At 45.9% G+C, this 21518-nt stretch overlaps 3 protein-coding genes across 3 annotated transcripts; 2 read left to right on the top strand and 1 right to left on the bottom strand.

Annotated features, from left to right (window-relative positions):
* Positions 1 to 1991: 1991 nt before the first annotated feature.
* LOC133900219 (uncharacterized) lies at positions 1992 to 2681 on the top strand. The gene is made up of 2 exons (XM_062341339.1): positions 1992 to 2337; positions 2419 to 2681. The coding sequence occupies exons 1-2, from the start codon at positions 1992 to 1994 to the stop codon at positions 2679 to 2681; spliced, it is 609 nt and encodes a 202-aa protein (XP_062197323.1).
* Positions 2682 to 6353: 3672 nt separating this feature from the next.
* Positions 6354 to 10073, bottom strand: LOC133900218 (uncharacterized). Its single transcript, XM_062341338.1, has 3 exons — positions 9900 to 10073; positions 8992 to 9462; positions 6354 to 6431 (listed from the first exon to the last, which is right to left on the bottom strand). The coding sequence occupies exons 1-3, from the start codon at positions 10071 to 10073 to the stop codon at positions 6354 to 6356; spliced, it is 723 nt and encodes a 240-aa protein (XP_062197322.1).
* Positions 10074 to 20061: 9988 nt separating this feature from the next.
* On the top strand, positions 20062 to 20370 carry LOC133900217 (uncharacterized mitochondrial protein AtMg00810-like). The gene has a single exon (XM_062341336.1). The coding sequence runs from the start codon at positions 20062 to 20064 to the stop codon at positions 20368 to 20370; it is 309 nt and encodes a 102-aa protein (XP_062197320.1).
* The last annotated feature ends 1148 nt before the right edge of the window (positions 20371 to 21518 follow it).

Raw genomic sequence — 21518 nt, 5'->3', positions numbered from 1 at the left:
TTGTTCGTTAGATGAAAATCAAACGGCTGGCATTTTTCATGTGCATGTAGCTGAGGGCTCACAAGGGTGATCCACTATCAGGAAGGAAAGGCGGAGGGGTCACGCTCCCAAAAAACTTTTCGGAGCGCGCCCGCTAGCGGCCAAGTCACGGACGACGCTGTCCGAGCGGTCTGCCTCACGCCTTGGTCGGCCTCCGGCTGATCAGCCAAGTCTGCGCGCGTATTTCTCCTTTTTTTTGGCTACGACTTTGGGCTGGTCTGCGGCTCGGCTGACTGGGGCGCGCAGCCTCGACTTGGAAGGGGGCTCGGCCCAGCGTGCAAGGGATGGCAGCCCAGCAGCACGAGCAACGCCGGCCTGGTATGCGATGTGTGGTGTGGCCCAATAGAGTGCGGGGAGGTGGTCCGGTAACTTTTTCTTGATAACTTTTTCTTCAAATTTTTTCTCGGTAATTTTGTTTTAAAAGCTAAACTTTTTTAAAAAACTTTTTCACCGAACTTTTAAACTAATTCTTTTTCTCAGAACTTTTAAGCTAAAATTTTTTAAACTGAACTTTTTTCTCAAAACTTTTGAGTCAAACTTTTTTCTCAAAACTTTTGAACCAAACTTTTGCTTCGCTGTTGCTTCGATGTGGCAACCCGGCGTCGGAGTCTGACACGCACACGCACCCTCGTAACTGTTGCTTCACTGGCTCGAGTGCTCGCTCGCAACTCCCGCAGCCGCGCTGACGCGTGAATCGCGTCGGCCTTGTCGTTTTCCTATCGGAAAGTGGCGGGAGCGGGCTTCTTCGCGGGCGCACGTAAATTAGCACTGTCCGTCACGTCCTGGCCCATAGCGCGACAGGTCACGCTTTATTCGGGACCTTTCTTTTTCTAAATAACACTTACCTAATTATTTTTAGGGACTGGCTACCTAATATTCAGCTTTTTTTTCCTTTTGGGATGCAGTTGATTTTTGAGCCAATAGGAGAAGGATATGTAAGTCACTATCTCCTTTTATATTTGGATGTAAAAAGCAACATGCATGCATGTTGGTCGGCTAAAAGTACATGGCACGCGCGCGGGATCAACTACGGTGCTTTGACGTGTTAAATTTCTATTGGAATGGGACTAGAAGTCCAAGTGAGCAACTTTACCGACTTATACTTCCTTTGGGAGATGGGGGCTATTCGGACTATATACAAAAGAGACACCTCATTGTAACATAATTTACAGATTAAAATAAAATATAGAAGTATCCACCATACACTATCTCTTGTTCCTAAATAGGACTAGAAGTCCTAGTAGTAACTTTACCGACTTCTACTCCTTCTCGGAGATGAGGCTATTCAGACTATAAACGAAAGGAGACACCCCATTGTAACATGATTTATAGATTGAAATAAAACATAGGAATATCCACCATACATTATCTCTTGTTCTACTTAGGATTATGGGCATGTGTTTGAGAGTTAGAGAGGGAGAGGTCCTACCGAACGATAACTTATTCGACGAAAGGAATTCAATATGCATGCATGTTTTTTTTTTGCCTGGGTTTTGTTGCGTTGGCGTCAAGCGGTGCTATAGGCGGGCCCATGGGTGTTGGGGTGGAGTCATGTTCGGTCTCCAGGCTGGTGGAGGTTCCACACAGCAGGGGTTTCACGGCAGCAGGCTAGCTGTGGGGCTCGTCCCTATTATAGATAGAATTTTTATAGCTGTCCATATCTTGTTTTGGTAGTTGTATATCTGCCTCGTTTGTTTCCTTTCGCAAACCGATTGTAATCTCCTCAACCAACAGTTGTTGGCTTAAGCTTCTATAAAGTTGTGCACCCTTGCCCTACGTGCTGTGTGCGGCGCATGCGCAATTCTCTCCGAGCCTCGCATTTCTACATGGTATCAGGATCTCGGTCTTAGACCTCTCGTCAAACCCTACCCGACCGCTGGCACTCCGCTGGCCCACCAGCTTAAACCCTAGCCTCTACTGCCTCCACCCCCCCCCCCCCCCGTGCCTCCGCCATGGCCTCCACCAAGACCACCCCCAGCACCACGAATGTTGTGTCCACAGCGATCTCCCCCTCCTCGACTTCCTTCAACGTCGTTAACGTGAAGACGCATGTCCCGATCACACTCAATCTGGCAGTCTCCAACTACACCAAGTGGAGCCAATTCTTCACGACGATGTGCGGCAAATTCGGCCTTCTTCATCACATCGATGGCTTCGCCCCCATGCCGGCGGATCCCTCATGGGTTCAAGCCGACTACGCCGTTCTCTCCTGGCTGTTTGGCTCCATCTCCGATGATGTTCTGGATGTCACCATGGAGCCGGACCAAAACACTCGCAATCTTTGGGTTGCCATTGAAGGTACCTTCCGCAGCAACAAAAAATCGTGAGCCATCTACATCAACAACCAGTTCCACACGCTCTTCCAGGGTGATCTGTCAGTCTCGGCCTACTGTCAACGCCTGAAGCAGCTCGCTAACTCGCTCCATGACATCGGCCACCCCATCTCCAACTCTCAGCTCGTCCTCAACCTGCTAAGCGGTCTTGCCCTGCGGTTCAGCCACCAGGCCGACATCCTCGCCGGGAAGGATCCCTTCCCCAGCTTCGTCTCGGCTCGCACCTCCCTGCTACTAGCGAAGATGCAAGCCACACACGCCTCCAGCATTGCTACCGCACCGCACTCCTGGCATCTACTACAACACTGACTTCCATTGTGGGTGGGTGTGCCTGGGCCTCCGCTGGTGCCTCCCCGGGCGTGTCCTCAGGCTTCTCCAAGCATCGCAATAGCAAGAACCGTCGCAGGAAGAACCAGGGGCCATCAGGCCCCGAAGCCTTTCTCCCTAGGTACAAGGCCCCTCGATATGCTTCAATCCATGGGGCATGCCGCCCAATGCTTCACAGTGGCGCGCTGCCACCTGTGGTGTTGGCCTTCTGAGTCCGCACCCGCCAGTTCAACCGCAGGCCTACCACACGACGTTTGCCCCACCCACATGCCTCCACTGATGCCCATGTAGCCCGCCTGGGATCAAGCCGACCTCATTGTCGCTATGAATGGGTTGTCCACTCAAGCTTCGGGACAATGGATCATTGATTCCAGTGCTACAACACACATGACTGCAACAGATGGTTACCTCCTTTCCCCCGACCCCTACTATCTCCTTCTTCTGTCACCGTATGCAATGGCGCCACCGTTCCTGTCTCCTTTCATGAAACTACCATCCTCCCTACTCCTTCATCCAACTTTCTCTTAAACAATGTCTTACTTGTTCCATCCGTACAAAAAAAAATCCCATCTCTGTCCGACAATTCACTCGAGACAATTCATGCTCCATTGAATTTGACTCTTGTGGTTTCTCTGTCAAGGACATCCGGACGCAGCGCGAGATTCTTCGGTGCAATAGCAATGGGACTTCTACACGTTTGTGCCACCATCACCATCGACCTTGGCACATGCGCTTCGATGCAATAGCAATGGAGACCTCTACATGTTTGTGGCACCAGCGTCTCGGCCACCCCAGCGCCCCCGCCCTCCACACTTTACAAAATTCGTCTCTTATTGCATGTAATAAAGACGATCGCGCCCTATGTCACGCCTGTCAATTGGGCAAACATGTGTGCCTTCTGTTCAGTTGTTATGTCACCCAGCCATCATTCCCATTTGAGTTAATACATTGCGATGTTTGGACATCTCCTGTTTTAAGTATCTCGGGGTTTCAATACTATTTGGTCATTACTAATGATTTTTCTCACTATTGCTGGACCTTTCCTCTCTAAAGAAAATCCGATGTATACTCTACTATTGTCTATTTTCAAGCTTACGTGCATACTCAATTTGGTCTCCCACTCAAATCCATTCAGGCTGACAACTGCACTGAATTTGTCAATCAAGCCACCTCTGACTTCCTTCTTCGCCATGGCATTCTCCTACGCTTATCATGCCCATATACATCACAGCAAAATGGCAAGGCTAAGCGTGCCCTTCGCACTCTCAACAACATTGTCTGCACACTTCTTATTCATGCCCATATGCCGCCAGCTTACTGGGCCGAAGCCCTTGCCACCGCCACATACTTGCTTAATCGCCGTCCCTCGTCTACCATTCAAAATTCCACACCCTACCACTGACTCCACCAACAACAACTAGCATATTCACATCTCCGTGTTTTTGGTTGCCTATGCTACCCAAACACATCCTGCACCTTGGCAAACAAACTATCACCGCGTTTTGTTGCGTGTGTTTTCCTCGATTATCCTAGCTCCCACAAAGGTTACCACTACCTCGACCTCGCCACGAATCGTGTGATCATCTCACGTCATGTTATGTTCGATGAGAATGTGTTCCCGTTTGCATCCCACAGCTCTTTCAAGTCTATGCCCCCCGCCACCATGCATCCTCACCCCCACGTTGTCGCGCACGCCGCACATGCAAAGGTCGCTAGATGATACCGAGGAGCTGCCGCTTCAAATGTCACCACCAGCTATCGTAGAGGTATTCACGCCTCCGACCGGCTCTCCACACCCCCACCAGCCAACTGTCACAGAGGTCTTCGCGCCTCCGGCCGACTCCCCACCGCTTCCTCCGCCGGCTGTTGCAGAGGTTCCTGTACCTCCAGCTAATGCCGCACCACCACAAGTCGGCATCTCACCTAGACCGGTTATCGCAGAGGTGCCCGTTGCACCTCTGGCCAGCCTGGTTCCTTGTCCTTGGCCCGACCCTCACCACATGGTGACTCGTGCCACCACCGAGATTGTCAAGCCCGTCCAGTGCTTAAACCTCTCGGCCTTGCACTCCTCCATTTCTCCAGTTCCTTGCAACTACATGAGTGCTCTTGCCGATGCCAATTGGAACCGTGCGATGTCTGATGAGTACCAGGCTCTCATGGCCAATATGAAGGATGGGAACAACGACTAGAGGGGGGCTGAATAGGAGCCCTTAAAAAATTCTTAATCAATGAACAAGGCCTTTGTCCAATTTGAACCCAACCCTCCATAAGAACGAAACACAACTAAGAGCAACACAAAGCACAGCGGAAACAACACGAAAGTGCGCTCACAGCGAACAGCAAAAGTTCACTGACCAGTATTGATGAACAGTACTCCGCCCAGTACTGATGAACAGTACTCTGGCCAGTACTGATGGGCACCACTCGACCAATCTGATGAACAGTACTCCGACCAGTCTGATGAACAGTACTCTGACCAACCAGATGAACAATACTCCGACCTGCAGGAAGGTTCGAAAAAGATCAGGTTGCAAAATAACACACTGTTCACGGATGTTTTGGATAGGAACCAGAAGTTATGAACTGGTTGCAGTACTGAAAAACTACAGCCCAGAACACAAGATCCAAACTAGAAATCCAACTAAACATGGTCTAAATCCAACAAAATTTTAGCCACAGCTTCTCACGAATACTATGAGTCTTTATCCAAAAGATCTCCTCAAAGAGATCAAGATTTCAATCTTTATTTCGTGGATTTGACCAAAACACAAGTGGAGAGGAAAATGCTTAGAAAAAAGGACTTCAGGTTGCTCGTGTGAGGGAGATTAAATAGGATCACCCTAGATGTTCTCACACAAGTCCTAGCAACCTTTTGACCCAACAAAATCACTGCCAAAAGCGAGGAGTGAAAAATCAACTAAAACTTCAAGAACAAGAGATAAACGAGAGGGAGATCAAAAGCATCACAGGTTTGCTAAGCAATTGATGAATAGAAATATGAACTTAGCAAGATTCATAGATACCTGGCTTAGAAGCCGCCCTTCATCCTCTCACTCTTGATGAGATAAAGTTTAGAGCTATGAACTATAACTACTCTCTCTTGAAATCCTAATCAAGCCTAAGAAAATATCCAAATGAAGATAGGTCCTGGAGAGGTGTTCACGTGCTCTGTTTTTTGTCTCAGAGAGCTCCTTTACACCAGCCCTCTCCCATATATATAGGCAAAATGGACAATTCCTAAAATGCCCCTAAAGACTAATACATAGATATTATCCCCGAAGGGCAAAATGGTCCAACTATTTTGTTGTCCATCGGACAGAGCCGGCGCCTTCACCACTCTGTTTCGTCTCCAAGCAAGCTCCGTGATGGTGCCACACATCCTCTGACTCTGACCCTTGTTTTGAGAAAAAATATTGGCAAAACCGCCTTACATGCTTCTCCAAGCATGACTCCTCGATGTCGACATGTGTTTGACCTCCGCCATGACCTTTGACGCCTTCAAGCCTTCGCGCTCCCGCCACCGGTCTGCCTCTCGACTTGCTATCACCTTTCCGCCTTGACTTGGTCGATACCATCTTTATCACGTTCTCTTCCCACCATGTTTTCTTACGCCCTCCACGTGAGCTATGCGGATTGCCCATGGCTCCACCTGGCCTAGCACGATCCGTCGACATCAAGCCTCCACTTGCCCTTCATCGCCTTGCCGTCGACCGCCATGTCGCATCCATACACCTACACATCATGAGCCAAGAAACATGTCTCTCCGTCATCCTCTGTTTTCACCCCCGGTTAGTCATAAACATAATCAAACACAATTTAAACATGCTATGAAAACCGACGGCTCCAAATCAACAATTACATCAATCACTCATCATCAACAACACAAAACTCCCTTGTGTTCTCAATCTCCCCCTTGATGAGTGCATTGACAACACTAAAACACAAAGATATTGATTTGATAATTATAAAAGAAAAGAAATTCATCTAAGTGACCAAAAGCCAAAGAAAAGCAAACACAAGGTCACTTAAATGAGAAAAACAAGAAAAGCCGGAGAAAAGCAAAGAAGAACTTCTTGGTTCCCAAACAATTAGGCAACGACTCAACACAACCGAGAATTCATATGGCCCCAAAAGAATTAGGTTAAAGCTCAACGCAGTCATAGAAGTTCAAAACTCACAAAAAGCATCGGTTTCCAAGATAGAGCACAAATGAACTCAACTGTGCAAAATGAGTATAAGCACAAGCTCCCCCTCAATGTTTGAGGAGCACGTTGGCTCAATAAAATGCACACTCCCCCTTACTTGTGCATCTTCTCATTATTTTGGCCATCTCTCCCTTACTATGCAATCTCTCCCCTCTCCCCCTTTCTTCACTCTCCCCCTGTTTTTGTAAACTCTCACCCTTTTGGCAATTCAAACATCAAGCTCACAAGCAAGCATGCCATGAAATAGGGTGCATATGAGGTGCAAGCCTACAAAGCTTCACATATAGATTACAAAGCACTTGAAGGGACTAGACATATAAAAGCACTAAGAAGAGTAAAAACTATAGCTCAAAGGCACACAAAGTCCCTAAATGATACTATGTTACAAGCATCGGGAGTAAAAGCAAGTTTTGATCATGTCTTTCAAAATACAAAAGATGTCACCACAGAAGCATCCACGGTTACATGATCAGTACAAGGATTAAGTAAAAACTAGTGCTATGTCAAGCTCAAACCAGTTAACCAAGTTCCACTCAATGAGCTTTGCAAACACCCACATATCGATCCAAGCCTTAGTTTGACCAGGTTAAAATAACATACTTAGCCTATTTTAACTAGTACAGATTGTCTTTTTTCATTCTTTGATCAATTACTTTGGCCCATCTATAGATCCCAATCGAGCACATACACGCGAGCACTGCTCGGAGGAGCTGCTCAACCACTCAGCGACTACTCGCGAGCCACCTACAACCACACACAGGATATTCACGACCACGTATTGGTCACACACAACCACGTACAGGACATTCACGACCACTGTCAAAGAACACTAGCGACTACAGACGAGTACATGCGATCATTCACACGAACACGTTGTGCTGAGCACTAGTGACCATAGACGAGTACACGGTGGATGCAAAGATTTTTCTCATATCAACTTTAGCCACCATGGGTTTACTTCCTTGGCAAATGACATGAATCATTCATTTTGATTGACTTAACATGTTATTCACAATATGCAAATTTTCACAAGGCCAAAGCAAGTTGTGCCTTTGCGACACAAAAGAGCATAAGCTCTCCCAAGGGTTAATCATGGGCTAAACATTTATAAAGACAAAGAACATAGTGCAATGTTCCCCAATCCGCTGAGCTGATCAAGGAGGACTAGCATAAGCTTTTCACAGAAGTAGCCCTAATTCAAGCACTGATTCAGCTAAAGCAAATCCTCAAGGGTGACAAGTGATTAAGTTCAATATTCATATTTCAAATTCTTCCTTTTAAAAGACAAGCTTGCTGAACAGATTTTGTAGCATATCTCACAAAGAGCCTAAGCTTGCACAAATTGGTATACATCTACTACACTTAGCACAAATTCATAACTAGTACCAGCAAGTGCTATGAACATATAAGAGAAGCTCGCTAAAATGCATTTTGCACATGATGATCATATGATACATGATGAGATGCAATGAATAAACAGAGTATCTCATAAGGTGTACATAAAAGAGCAAAGGAAAGCACAAATGTACACAATACTACAAGAGAACCAAAAACTCTCCAACTCAAAAAGGAAGGCAGACACCAAGTTCCCCTCACAAGCGAGCAAAGGTGGATTGATGATGCGGTTTGGAGAATATATCTGCAATTTGATTATGGGTATCCACATGACAAAGATCAATATCACCCTTTTCATAGTGGTATCTCAAGAAATGGAATCTCACATCTATGCGTTTTGTCTTTGAGTGAAGCACGGAGTTTTCGGCAACGCTTATAGCACTGGTGCTGTCACATAAAAGTGGCACGCTTTGAAAGCTCAACCCAAAAACCTTTAAAGTAGCAATCATCCACAATAGTTTGGAGCAACAACTAGCAGCTGCTACACATTCAGCTTCAGTGGTGGATTGAGCTACACTGGATTGCTTGCGGGAAGACCAACACACAAGAGAAGATCCAAGGAACTGACATGTTCCAGAAGTGGACTTGCGATCAATAGACACCCAGCAAAATCCGCATCGGAGTAACCGCGAAGTGTGAGTGTCGCTGATGCAGAGTACCACAGACCATGCTCGGGAGTAAAGTAGAGATACCTCATAATCCGCTTGACGGCTTGGCGATGTGAGGTTCTCAGAGACGCTTGAAAATGAGCGCACAGACACAAGGATAATTGTATGTCTGGCCTCGTAGAAGTTAAGTACAAAAGCAATCATGCTCCGGTACTCCTTTTGATCCACTGCTTCACCATTTTCATTCACATCCAGAGCTGCCGACACGGGCATGAGAGTTGACATGGGCTTGGCATCCGTCATGTCAAACTTCCGCAACACATGTTTGGTGTACTTGCTCTGGTGGATGAAGGTACCTTCCTTGGTTTGCTTGATTTGAAGTCCAAGGAAGAAATTCAGCTCACCCATCATGGACATTTTAAATTCTTTGCTCATAGTCTCTGCAAACTTGGCAACTAAAGCATGAGATGAACCAACAAAAATGATATCATCCACATATATCTCAACCAAGAGAAAGTTATTGCCATGCTTGAGGAGAAACAGAGTTTTATCCACCTAACCCATTTCAAACCCGTTTTTAATCAAAAAGGTTTTCAACCTAGCATATCAAGCTCTAGGGGATTATTTTAAACCATACAAAGCTTTGTGAAGCTTGTAGACTCTGTCTGGGTGTTTTGGGTTCTCGATACCTGGGGGTTGCCTAACATACACTTTCTCCTCTATGTACCCGTTTAGAAATGCACTCTTGACATCCATTTGAAAAAGGTTGAAACCCTTAGAGGCTGCAAAAGCTAAAGGATTCTAATGGCTTCTAAGCAAGCAATGGGAGCAAAAGTTTCCTCATAATCTATACCCTCTTTCTGGCTATACCCCTGGGCCACCAGCCTAGCCTTGTTTCTCACAACTAGACCGTCCTCCCCCTGTTTGTTTTTGAAAATCCATTTTGTACCTATGGGATGACACCCTGTGGAAGGCTCAACTAGGACCCAAACTTGGTTTTGCTCAATGTTCTCTAGCTCCTCATGCATAGCATTAACCCAATTTGAATCAGATAGCGCATGTGCAACATCTTTGGGCTCAAAATTAGCAACAAAAACAGAATGAGCAAAGTGGGATATCTGATTTGAGCTTGACCGTGTAGTCCATTCATGCAAACCACCAATCATCTGCTGTGAGGGGTGTCGGCGCTGAATGTGCTGAGGGGCTTCTCTTTCTGAAGTAGCCTCCCCTCAACGACAACTAGAGCTTCTGCTTGATCATGTAGTGGTGCAGTAGATGTGGAAGCAATAGTAGCATCAGGACCTTCTGTTGATGTAGTGAAAACAGAAGGCAGCTCTTGAGCGGCTGGTGATGGATGGAAACTAGCATCATCATCGTCATCAACTGGAGCTGGAAAGTCCTCATCAACAAAGATGCTCTCGCTCAATTCTTGTTCACCTGTAGTCTCAAAAGCAAGGGTTGTGCATGGCATAGTTTCATCGAAAGTAACCTCACATGTTTCCATGATTTTGTTAGTTTTTAAATTAAGCACACGATAAGCACGACTATGTAAGGCATAACCAAGAAATATGCCATCAGATGAGCAGAACTCAAATTTGTCCAAATTACCTTGCTTGAGAATGAAGCACCTGCATCCAAACACACGAAAGTGATTTACCTTGGGTGCCCTTGCAACTCTCAAGTCATAGGAAGTTCTGTTCAAGATCGAATGCAAGAAAATTCAATTTGAAACATGGCAAGCGGTGTTGATTGCCTTAGCCCAATACTTTCTAGGAGTCCTATGCTCATCGAGCATCATCCTAGCCATCTCAACAAGAGTCCAATTTTTTCTTTCAACCACACCGTTTTGTTGAGGCACATAAGGTGAAGAAAACTGATGCTCTAGACCATGTTCAGCACAAAAGCCTGAAATTGAGCATTTTTGAATTCCTTGCTATTATCACTGCGAAGAGCTCTCATGGCATTGCGAGGAAATTCATTCTTCAACCTTAAAATCAAATATCAAAAATGAGAAAATACCTCATCTTTTGCTTCTATGAAAAACACCCAAGAGTACCTCAAAAAATCGTCAACGATCACAAGAACATACCACTTTCCACCTGCCGAACACACACGTGATGGACCAACAGTGTTCATATGCAAAAGCTCTCCCGGGTGATCAGTTATCACCTGTTTGACAGGTGGGTGAGAAGCAGCAATCATCTTCCCAGGAAGACAAGGGGCACAAACCAAATCTTTTTCAAACTTAAGCTTGGGCAATCCTTGGATAAGGTCAAGAGCACTCAAACGAGAGAGTAAATCAAAGCTCATGTGACCAAGTCTCCTATGCCACTTCCAAAGCTCAAAGGTCGAGCTGACCATTAAGCATCGAGAAGAACCAAAAGACTTTGAAAAATCCATTTTGAACACTCGTTCAACTGGAGAAATACCACACATAAGATCACCAAAAGAATCAATAACACGGGAAGTATTTCTCTTAAAGTGCACTTCAAAGCCATCTTCAAGAAGTTACGAAACTGAAAGTAAATTGTACTTCAAGTTGTCGACCAAAACGACCTCCTTGAGTACAAAGTAATCATTTACCTTGATGGCACCAACTGATATTACCTTTCCTTTGCTGTCATCCCCAAAAGTGATGTATTCTTTTTGCATCACTAGGGTGAGGCTGGAGAAATATTTGGGATTTCCGGTCATGTGGCGCGAACAGCCAGAATCCATGATCCACATGTTCTCCAAACCTCTGTCCTCCTGCTAATAATGGGAGAAATTGTGAGCGAATGACTCAACATTGGGGTTAGTGAAATATGAAGCATTCTAGTGTCAAGCCACTCGTCCAGAAACAGGATTAGCACGAGGAAACTTATTCTTTCTCACAAGTGGGGAGCGAGCACCACGATGGGGAAAACATGGTTCGCCAAAGCCTTGAGACTCAGAGCCACGAGCATGTGAGCCGTAGCCATATAGAGCATGACCAGGTCCATGCCGGGCAAAAGAACCACCTACAACCATGCGACCAGTTCCACCACAACGAGAGCGAGCCGATTGTTTGTGGCTAACCTGAAGAAAAGGCTCATGTACACCATGGGCAGGGTAGTACATGTCCTGGTTGTTCCACTCAAACTCACGTCTCTCGATTCTCTTGCACCTAAAACAAAACTCAACTAGGTGACCCTCATGGTGACAGTACTCACAGTGATATCTAACTCCTCTATTAGGTTTGGGATTCACTCTAGGAGGCTGTCTTGGCTGTTTAGGCTTGCCTTTCTCAGGAATTGGTGGAACGGTGTCAAGCCGGTTTCGGTACTCATTGGGCTTGGGTATCCATATTTGTTTCTTGGGAGGAATTTTGGGTGGCTCAACTCGGATAACTTTACATTTGTTTTGGGAGTTGGTGGCAGTAGATTTCTCACAAGAACTCACTCCAGAGGTACTGCACTCTCCAATTGTCCCATATTCATAAGGCACTCTGGTGTAGTCACGCCCGACACCAGCCCTATCCTCTCTCTTGAATTGTTCCACAATCATACCCAATTGTGGTTCACTAGTAGACACCCAACTCAACACAGACCTATGCAGCTTGTTCTCATCTTCCAATCTAAGCATTTCAGCCTGACAAGTATGTAATTCATTTAACAAGGAAGCACATGTATCACAGGTAGAAATAATAGTCTTAGAGCTAGAAGCATGAACTAGTTTCTTCTCAAAATCCTTAAGCTTAGCATAGATTTCAAAAAGCTTAGATTTCAAGATTGGGCAATTTTTGCAAGCTCCTAACAAAATAGGCCTAGATTGAAATTCTTCTAAAACAAGCTTCGATTTTTCAAGCTCATCTACCATAGAAGCATGCAAAGATGACCAAATGGGCCAACCGGGCCGGCCCGGCACGGGCCTAGCTCGGCACGGCCCGATTGGCCCATTTACTGTAACGGGCCGTGCTGTGCCAGCCCGCGTGCCGAGTCGGTGGCCCACGGCACGGCCCAGCTATCACCGTGCTGTGCCGGGCCGGCCCACGGCACGGTCGGCACGACGGGCCCGTTCGGCACAACGAGCCCAGTCGGCACGGTGGAGGCACGACGGGCCTGTTTGGCACGATGGGCCCGACCGGCATGGTGGAGACACGACGGGCCAGGTCGGCACGGGAAGGCACGACGGACCCGGCCGGCACGGTGGAGGCACGCTCAGCCCGTCAGCACTCCGAAAATAGGAAAAAATCAAAAATAATAGCTAAAAAAATCCAAAAAATAATAAAAATATAGAAAATAAATACATAAGAGCATTATTGATTGGTTGCCTCGTTAAAAACCTTTCTACTAGAAGGAAAAAAGAGTACAACCTATGATTATGCTCCAAAAATTACATGGTTTCATTAGAAACCCAGAATTTTGCTTGCAATATTTAATATGCTTCCTCAAGTGTCCCGTTCTATTTGGAGATCTGGCACCTAATTCTTTGCTGCATATATTACACTTAGCAAATCTTACCTGTTCCCCGTTAATTTCTCTAAATACCTTTTCAAAATGTTGCCACACCCATGACCATGCACGCGAGTTCTCGGCGTCTTGATCCATGAATTGAAAGATGGAATTGGTTTCTTGATGTGAAGTGGCTACTGGCTACATGGCTAGCAACTAGAAAAAGAGAGATGGGTGGCCGATAAGAACACATGGAGTTTGAGATGGTATTTATAGGCCAAGATGAGAGGAGAGGTGGGTGGGGGTGGGGCCGTGGGGGTTATTTTTAAAAAAATAAACAAAAAACATGAATAAAATAAAAAACTTAGAAATAATAGGGGCACATGATTAATTCTAAAAATGAGCTTTATTGATAGGTTGCCTCATTAAAAACCTTTCTAGCAAAGGAAAAAAGAGTACAACCTAGCTCAGAAAATTTGAAATTACACGTTCTCATCAGCATCTAGATACAAATTTTGGAATGATTCTTCAAGCTCAGTGTTTTCTGCAGTGTGTTGCATTCGTGCTTCAGCTTGTTCCCAATCCTTTACTATGGTGAGTATCTCAACCATCTCACTTGACAGATTTGTTCTTCTCTCTTCGATTATCCTTCCAGTAAGACTGAAGGCAACCTCAGAAGAAACTGTAGATACAGGAACCGTTAACAAATCTCGCGCTAACAGTGAAAGCACTGGATAATTCGTCTTGTGCTCATGCCACCATTGCAGTATATTGAAGTTTTCTTGTTCATGGCTGATAACGTCACTGTCGATGAAGGTAGTTCGCTCCCCGCCGGATGTTGGAATTCCAGTGCTCGTAGACGATCGTGACGAAGAGTCTGAACTTCTTGATGAAGAACCTGCACCAAATATTTTCCCCAACGTTGTCGTCTTCTTACTTGTTGTGGGTGCTAGTGGAGGTCGTTGCAGGCGAACTCCGCCATACTTTGTTTCATATTTACTATAAACTTTGAATAACTTAGAACGAACATTAGTATAATAATTAGAATAATCATGGCCAAGAGCATCACCTAGAATTGCGAGAACTCTACAGAAAGCTACAATTTTAGCTCTAGGATCTAAAATAAAGGCAAAGGCGTACAACAAAGGAATTTCTTTCCAATACTTTAAGAATTTAGATTTCATAGGAACTACACAATCTCTTAGAAGATTGTCATTTTCATAGTTGTTTAAATGAGTAGCAATTTCAACAATATTATGCACTACTAAACAAGATGTTGGATAATAAACTCCTGATAAACTCACAGTTGAATCATAAAAAAATTCAAGAAACTCCAGTATCCTTTTAGCAACATACCAATACGCTTCCGTGAGCAAAGTTTGACCCCCATGCTGATGGTAATGTGTATGAATAAACACACCAAATGTGCTCATATATAGTATAATATTTTTAAGCATAAAAAAAGTAGAGTTCCATCTCACCGGCATGTCCAGAGCAAACTTACGTGGACGCACACCCATTGCAACACAATACTGTTTATATGCTGCAATTCGTTCGTTAGAGGAGTTCACAAAAGATATTGCAGTACGAAAATCGTCTAAGTATTGTGACAACCTCTTCAAACCGGATTTTACTATAAGATTGATAATATGACAAGCACAATGTTGATGTAACAAGAAAGATTCAGCATAGGTACTAAACAACGGAGTAAGAATATCCATTGCTCTAGAATTTGCACCGGCATTATCTAAAGTGATAGAAAATATTTTATTCGTGAGACCAAAGTCTGCAAGTACTTGAGATATTTTTTCAGCAATATTTTCACCGGTATGCGCGTTATCAATCAAACGAAAACCTATTATTCTCTTTTCTAATTCCCAATTATTATTAACAAAATGAGCAACCACACTAAGATAATCCTCTCTAGCCCTACCTGCCCATATGTTCGAGGTCAAAGCAGCTGAAAATGTACATGTTTGCAACATTTCTTTAAGCTTATTACGACACGCATTGTAGTATTTTACCATATCCCTACTAGTTGTCTGTCTAGAAACATGCGTGAACCTAGGATTATGAGCTTGCTTAATGTAATCTTCAAATGCAGCAGACTCACCGATATTGAGTGGTAGATCCGCTCTTACAATGAAGCGACATAGCTCTTTTCGAGCATTGGTAGAGTCGTACTCCCAATGACGAATAGAGCCGTCGGGGTTGTACTGCAACACTGTCTGCTTCATGGCTGCTCCACTCTTTCGCTTGCAACTTGTGGCGTGCCTCTTCAAGTGCCCCGTTCCACCCGAGGGCTTTGCAGATAATTCATGTTTGCAAATATAACACCTAGCATACCTGACACTTACCCCATCTTCCTCTTTGTAGAACATTTCAAAGTCTTGCCGAACTTCGGAAGTACCGGCTCTTGATCTTTTAGACCCGATGCTTGCTAATGTGTGCGCACTTGTAGAGCCTGATGATGGAACTGTTGCTACATCACCTGCATGTGAACCAACCGGAGGTTCACTGTCGGGTCCATCATCACCTGCAACACTAGTATCAAAGGGGCCGTAGTCCCCTGTGAATCATTGGAGAGAAAAAATCATGATCTATGGATGTATCATGATCACCGGTATCCATGATCAATGTCGAATGACACTACAAAAATTGCAAATATTCAGAGTTAGAAATAATCAAGTAATAAAACTAATAATAAAATAAGACTCAACAACGATGCAAAAAAATCACCAAGATTTCTTCAACTTCAAGACAACAAGTCAGCAGGATGACGGTTTTGGAATTGCTCGGATTTTTTTGCAACAATTCAAACTAATTTTGCCAAATTATCGCTAATTCTCAGGAACTTTGAGACAAGAATGAGAAGAGGAAACAAGAGAGAAAATGGTGTTGCTGGTGTGGAATGGAAGGGCAGGGTGCTCCTTTATTTATAGGTGAAAAATGGTGATTTTTGACATTTTTTTCAAATTTTTTGGAGCTCAAACGGTCACAAAACGGCTATAAAATTCAAAAATATCGGGTTAACGGGTTAAACGGGCCGTTCCGCGTGCCCCCGCCGGCCCGTCGTGCCCCCACGTGCCGGCCAGGCCGTGCCCCACGCGCTTGGCCGTGCCGTGCCGTGCCGGCCCTACCGTGCCGTGGGCCGCCACGTGCCGAGCCGGCGCGGTGGGCCGTGCCGTGCCGGGCCCACCGTGTCGTGCTGGGCCGTGCCGTGCAGGCCGCCGCGTGCCCGGCCCGTGCCATGTCAGCTCGGGCCGGCCGTGCCTCCTGGGCCGCCTTGTGCCCGAGCTGGGCCGTGCCGTGCCCGTGCCGGCCTGGGTCGGGCCGTGCCGTGCCGCGCGCTCGGCCAAGGCACTGCCCGTGGCCTCGTGCCGTGCCGGCCCAGCCCATCTCGGCTCTGGTCGGGCCGTGCCTTGGACCGGCCCAGTAGGCACGGCCCATTTGGATATCTTTAGAAGCATGCCTAGATTGTAGATCAGACATTTGAATCATATAGACACCACAATCATCACACTCTGTCTCATCTACAACTATGGGAGCAGATTTTAGCAATTCAAGTTCCATGGTAGCATTTTCAATTTTCCTTTTATATTCTCTAAGCTCACGCACAACTAACTTGAGATTGCGATCTTGAGCTACCAAAGCATCTTCTAGTTCCTCTACTTTCACAGAGAGCTCATCGGCAGAAAGTTGTACCTCCGAGTCCAACTCGGCATCGCTGTTGTCGTCGGCCATGAAGCACAAACCGTTGAGGTTGTCGATGATCTCCTTCTTCTTATTGTCCTCGCCCTCACTTGAGCTGGAGGAATCATCATCGCCGGAGTCGACGTCAAAGTCGTTGAGGGAGGCGAGGAAGGTGTGTTCCTTTGCCTTGAACTTCTTGCGGAAGTCCTTCTTTAAAGCCTCACAATCAAAGTATTTCTTCTTGTACTTTTGCTTGTCGGCCTCGACCTTCTTCTTCTTCTTGGGGCAGTCGGCGATGAAGTGGTTTGGATTGCCGCACTCAAAACAGCCCTTGGAGTTGCCTCTCCTTCGGTTTCTTCTGTTGTCATAGAAGCAGTTGAACTTCTTCATGATCAGCGCTAGCTCCTCATCTCCAAGAGCATCCACTTGTTCTTCTGTGACAAAAACCAGAAATGATAAAGCAAAGCCAAAATGTAAGGTGTTAGTAAGACCAGAACTGTCACTCGACTGGTCACCTCCTGAAACCAAGGCTATATTCTAAGAGTTTGACTGATTCTCATATTTGGCTCTAGTCTCATTGTCAATCGTAGTAGATATAACCTTGCTATACAATTCATCCACAGTGAGAGTTTCATAGTTGGGGGACTCAATGATAGCAGTGACTTTGACCTCCCAAACCTTACGATCTAGACTATAAAGTAGTTTTATAGCTCTCTCATGATCATCATAGGGAAGTCTACCATTCGCTCTCATCTTGTTCACTATCCCCTGAAACCTGCTAAACATGGACTCTACACTCTCACCAGGCAATTGCCTAAAGTTTTCATACTCTCTTCGGTATGTGTCAAACAACCTGGCCTTGACCTGTGTAGTTCCCTCATGGAAGTTTTGCAATCGTGTCCAAATAGCATAAGCAGTAGTAAGATCAGAGACACGATCAAACTCAAAGCGATTCAAGCTAGAGAAGAGAATGTTTCTCACCTTGCTATTAGCTTCAAACTCATCAACTTGAGCTTGGCTAATACGAACATCGAGAACCATAAATTGAGCGCTCTGAACTACGCTCCACACTGCAGATCCTTGACTTTCAAGGTAGGATCTCATGCGAGTTTTCCAGTAGGCATAGTTAGAACCATCAAAATACGAAACTTTATGGCCTTCTTGGACCATAAAGCCGATAAAGGTGTGGTGATCCTTGACCTGGCTCTGATACCAATTGAAGGACCAGAACAACAACTAGAGAGGGGGGGTGAATAAGAGCCCTTAAAAAAATTCTTAATCAAGGAACAAGGTCTATGTCTAATTCGAACCCAACCCTCCTCAAGAACGAAACACAACTAAGAGCAACACAAAGCATAGCGGAAACAACACGAAAGTACGCTCACAATGAACAACAAAAGTTCACCGACCAGTACTGATGAATAGTACTCTGACTAGTACTGATGACCAACACTCAACCAGTATGATGAACAGTACTCAGACCATTCTGATGAGCAGTAACTCCGACCAGCCTGATGAACAGTACTCCAACCAGCAGGAAAGTTCGAAAAAGATCTGGTTGCAAAATAAACACTGTTCATAGATGTTCTGGATAGGAACCAGAAGTTACGAACTAGTTGCAGTACAGAACATAAGATCCAAACTAGAAATCCAACTAAACGTGGTCCAAATCCAACAAAATTTTAGCCACAGCTTCTCATGAACATTGTGAGTCTTTATCCAAAAGATCTCCGAAGGGCAAAATGGTCCAACTATTTTGTTGTCCATCGGACAAACCCGGCACCTTCACCACTCTACTTTGTCTCCAAGCAAGCTCCGTGATGGTGCCACACATCCTCCGACTCCGCCCCGGTTTTGAGGAAAAAACTGGCAAAATCGCCTTGCATGCTTCTCCAAGCATGACTCCTCGATGTTGACGCGTGTCCGACCTCCGCCATGGCCTTTGACGCCTTCAAGCCTTCGCGCTCCCGCCATCGGGCCTCCTCTCGACTTGCCATCTCCTTTCCGCCTTGACTTGGTTGACACCATCTTCATCACCTTTTGTTCCCACAATGTTTTCTTGCACCCTCCACATGAGCGATGCGGATCGCCCATGGCTCCGCCCGCCCTAGCATGCTCCGTCGGCACCAAGCCTCTACTTGCCCTTCACCGCCTTGCCATCGACCGCCATGTCTTATCCATACACCTACACATCATGAGCCAAGAAACATGTCTCTCTGCCATCCTTTGTTTTCACCCTGGTTAGCCATAAACATAATCAAACACAATTGAAACATGCTATGCAAACCGAAGGCTCCAAATCAACAATTATATCAATCACTCATCATCAACACAAAACTCCCTTGTGTTCTCACAATTACACCTGGACTCTCATTCCCTGTCCTTCGAGCTCTAATCTCAATCCAGTGAATGGATTTTCAAGCATGAATTCAATTCTGATGGTTCTCTTGCTTGCCACATAGCATGTTGGGTAGGTCGTGGCTATTCTCAACAACTTGGCATTGACGTTGATGAGACATTCAGTCTAGTTGTTAAGCCCTCCACCATCCGCGTTGTTCTCAGCATTGCCGCCTCTCACTCTTGGCCCATTCACCAACTACACGTAAAAAATGCCTTCCTTCGTGGTACTCTGGACGAGACATTGTATTGCTAACAGCCAACTAATTTTATGGATCCTTCTTTCCCAGAGCATGTCTGCCTTCTTCGGAAGTCACTCTATGGACTTAAGCGAGCCCCCCATGCATGGTACCAGCGTTTTGCATCTTATATCAGCATCCTGGGCTTCGCTCCTCAACCTGTGACACCTCTCTTTTCATCCTACAGGATGGCACCCATCTTTCTTACCTCCTGTTGTACGTTGATGATATTATTCTCACAGCTTCGTCCACTCCTCTACTCCAAAAGATTATTGCTCTCATGCACTCTGAATTTTCCATGACGGACCTGGGGGATCTTCATTTTTTTCCTTGGCATCTCAGTCACTTGCTTCTTCGGCGGCATCTTCCTCTCGCTGCGACAGTACGCCACTGATCTCCTCCAACACGCGGGAATGTCCGATTGTCACTCTGTTAGTACATCGACTGACTCTCGAGCTAAACTTTCTGAGATGGATAGCGCGCTCGTCGCCGATCCGACCAAATACAGGATCCTCGCAAGAGCCTTGCAGTACCTCACCCACACCCGTCCAGACTTGGCATATGCGGTCCAGCAGGTGTACCTCTACATGCACGATCCGCGTGAGCTGCATCTTGCACTCCTCAAGCGGATTCTGCTGTATGTCAAAGGCAGCATCGGCTATGGTCTTCACCTCGGCACTTCTACCCTGACGACCCTGATGACCTACTTCGACGTCGACTAGGCCGGCTACCTCGACTCCAAATGCTCCACTTCCGGCTACTGTGTGTACCTCAGAGATAATTTGGTCTCTTGGTCCTCCAAAAGGCAAACGACAGTCTCCCGCTTGAGTGCCGAGGCTGAATACCATGTTGTCACACATGCAGTGGCCGAGTGTTGTTGGCTTCGCCGCTACTCCATGAGTTGTTGTTGGGGAACGGATAGCCTATGCTAGCATAAAACAAAAAAAAATTCCACCGCGTTCAACCAAAAACCATGAGAGTAGGGAATCATAGATCGTTACCATTAGATGCGCAACGCAGCGGAAGAAGAGTTGGAGTAGATCAATCCAACGTCGTGCACATCAATGCAGAAGAGGCAGCTCTCCAACCAGCTCTGAGCACGTGCGTCGCGCTCCTCGACCAGCTTCGAACAGGTACATTGCTCCTCGACCAGCTCTGAGCAGGTGCGTCGTGCTCCTCGACCAGCTCCTAGCAAGTACGTCACTTCTCGACCAGCTCCGCGACCACAAAGAGGAAGTAGTCGATCACCACCGCAACCACGAAGAGGAAGTAGTTGATCTCATTGACCAACTCGTCGACCAGGAAGAGAAAGTAGTCAGTCTCGTCGACCACGAAGAAGAAGTAGTTGATCTGGTCGAAGTGTCCTTGTCGCCGATCAGCACCGCAGCAACGGCTGCAGTGCCTCCACGGTATCCACACGTACAGGGATGAAATTCCGTACGCCAGTGTGCTAGCACCGCACCTGGCTAGGATTTCGTAGGGAGTTCAGGAAGAGGTGGCAGCCAGGGTTTTTTGGTGGTTGAATCAATGAGCTCACGACCCCTGCCTCCTCTTATATAGAGCACATTAATGGGCCTTTAATCACATTAAAGTTCATCATGACTCTAAACCCTAATTGACCTTTAATCATATTAAATCCCACTTGCAGATCCAATTTGCATATACAATTGCCTTTAGGGAAAATCACCAACAATCTCCCACTTGCACTAGAGTCGATCATGCAAGTTTTAAATTCCATCCCTTTAAGTGTGTGACCCATTAGGTTCATGTGTAAACGGCCACTACCCAGAAACCATTTCCGAATTGCAAGTCAATAGTGGTACCTAGCAGGACATATTGACAACCGAATGCACACAAAGATCATATCAGT

This window comes from Phragmites australis, chromosome 19 (assembly GCF_958298935.1).
Source record: "Phragmites australis chromosome 19, lpPhrAust1.1, whole genome shotgun sequence".
NCBI classification, from domain to species: Eukaryota; Viridiplantae; Streptophyta; class Magnoliopsida; order Poales; family Poaceae; genus Phragmites; species Phragmites australis.
Note: the sequence above shows the minus strand (reverse complement) of the source record. Positions and strands in the feature narration are given on the sequence as shown.

Excerpts from the sequence above, each read along its gene's own strand:
- LOC133900219 (XM_062341339.1), top strand. The coding sequence starts at position 1,992 with ATGGCCTCCACCAAGACCACCCCCAGCACCACGAATGTTGTGTCCACA. Across the intron at positions 2,338-2,418 it reads TCTTTGGGTTGCCATTGAAG|TCTCGGCCTACTGTCAACGC; the intron begins GTACCTTCCGCA and ends GTGATCTGTCAG.
- LOC133900218 (XM_062341338.1), bottom strand. The coding sequence starts at position 10,073 with ATGATTGGTGGTTTGCATGAATGGACTACACGGTCAAGCTCAAATCAG. Across the intron at positions 9,463-9,899 it reads AGAACATTGAGCAAAACCAA|GTGGATAAAACTCTGTTTCT; the intron begins GTTTGGGTCCTA and ends GAAATGGGTTAG. Across the intron at positions 6,432-8,991 it reads GCCGTCAAGCGGATTATGAG|GTGTATGGATGCGACATGGC; the intron begins GTATCTCTACTT and ends CATGATGTGTAG.
- LOC133900217 (XM_062341336.1), top strand. The coding sequence starts at position 20,062 with ATGTCCGATTGTCACTCTGTTAGTACATCGACTGACTCTCGAGCTAAA.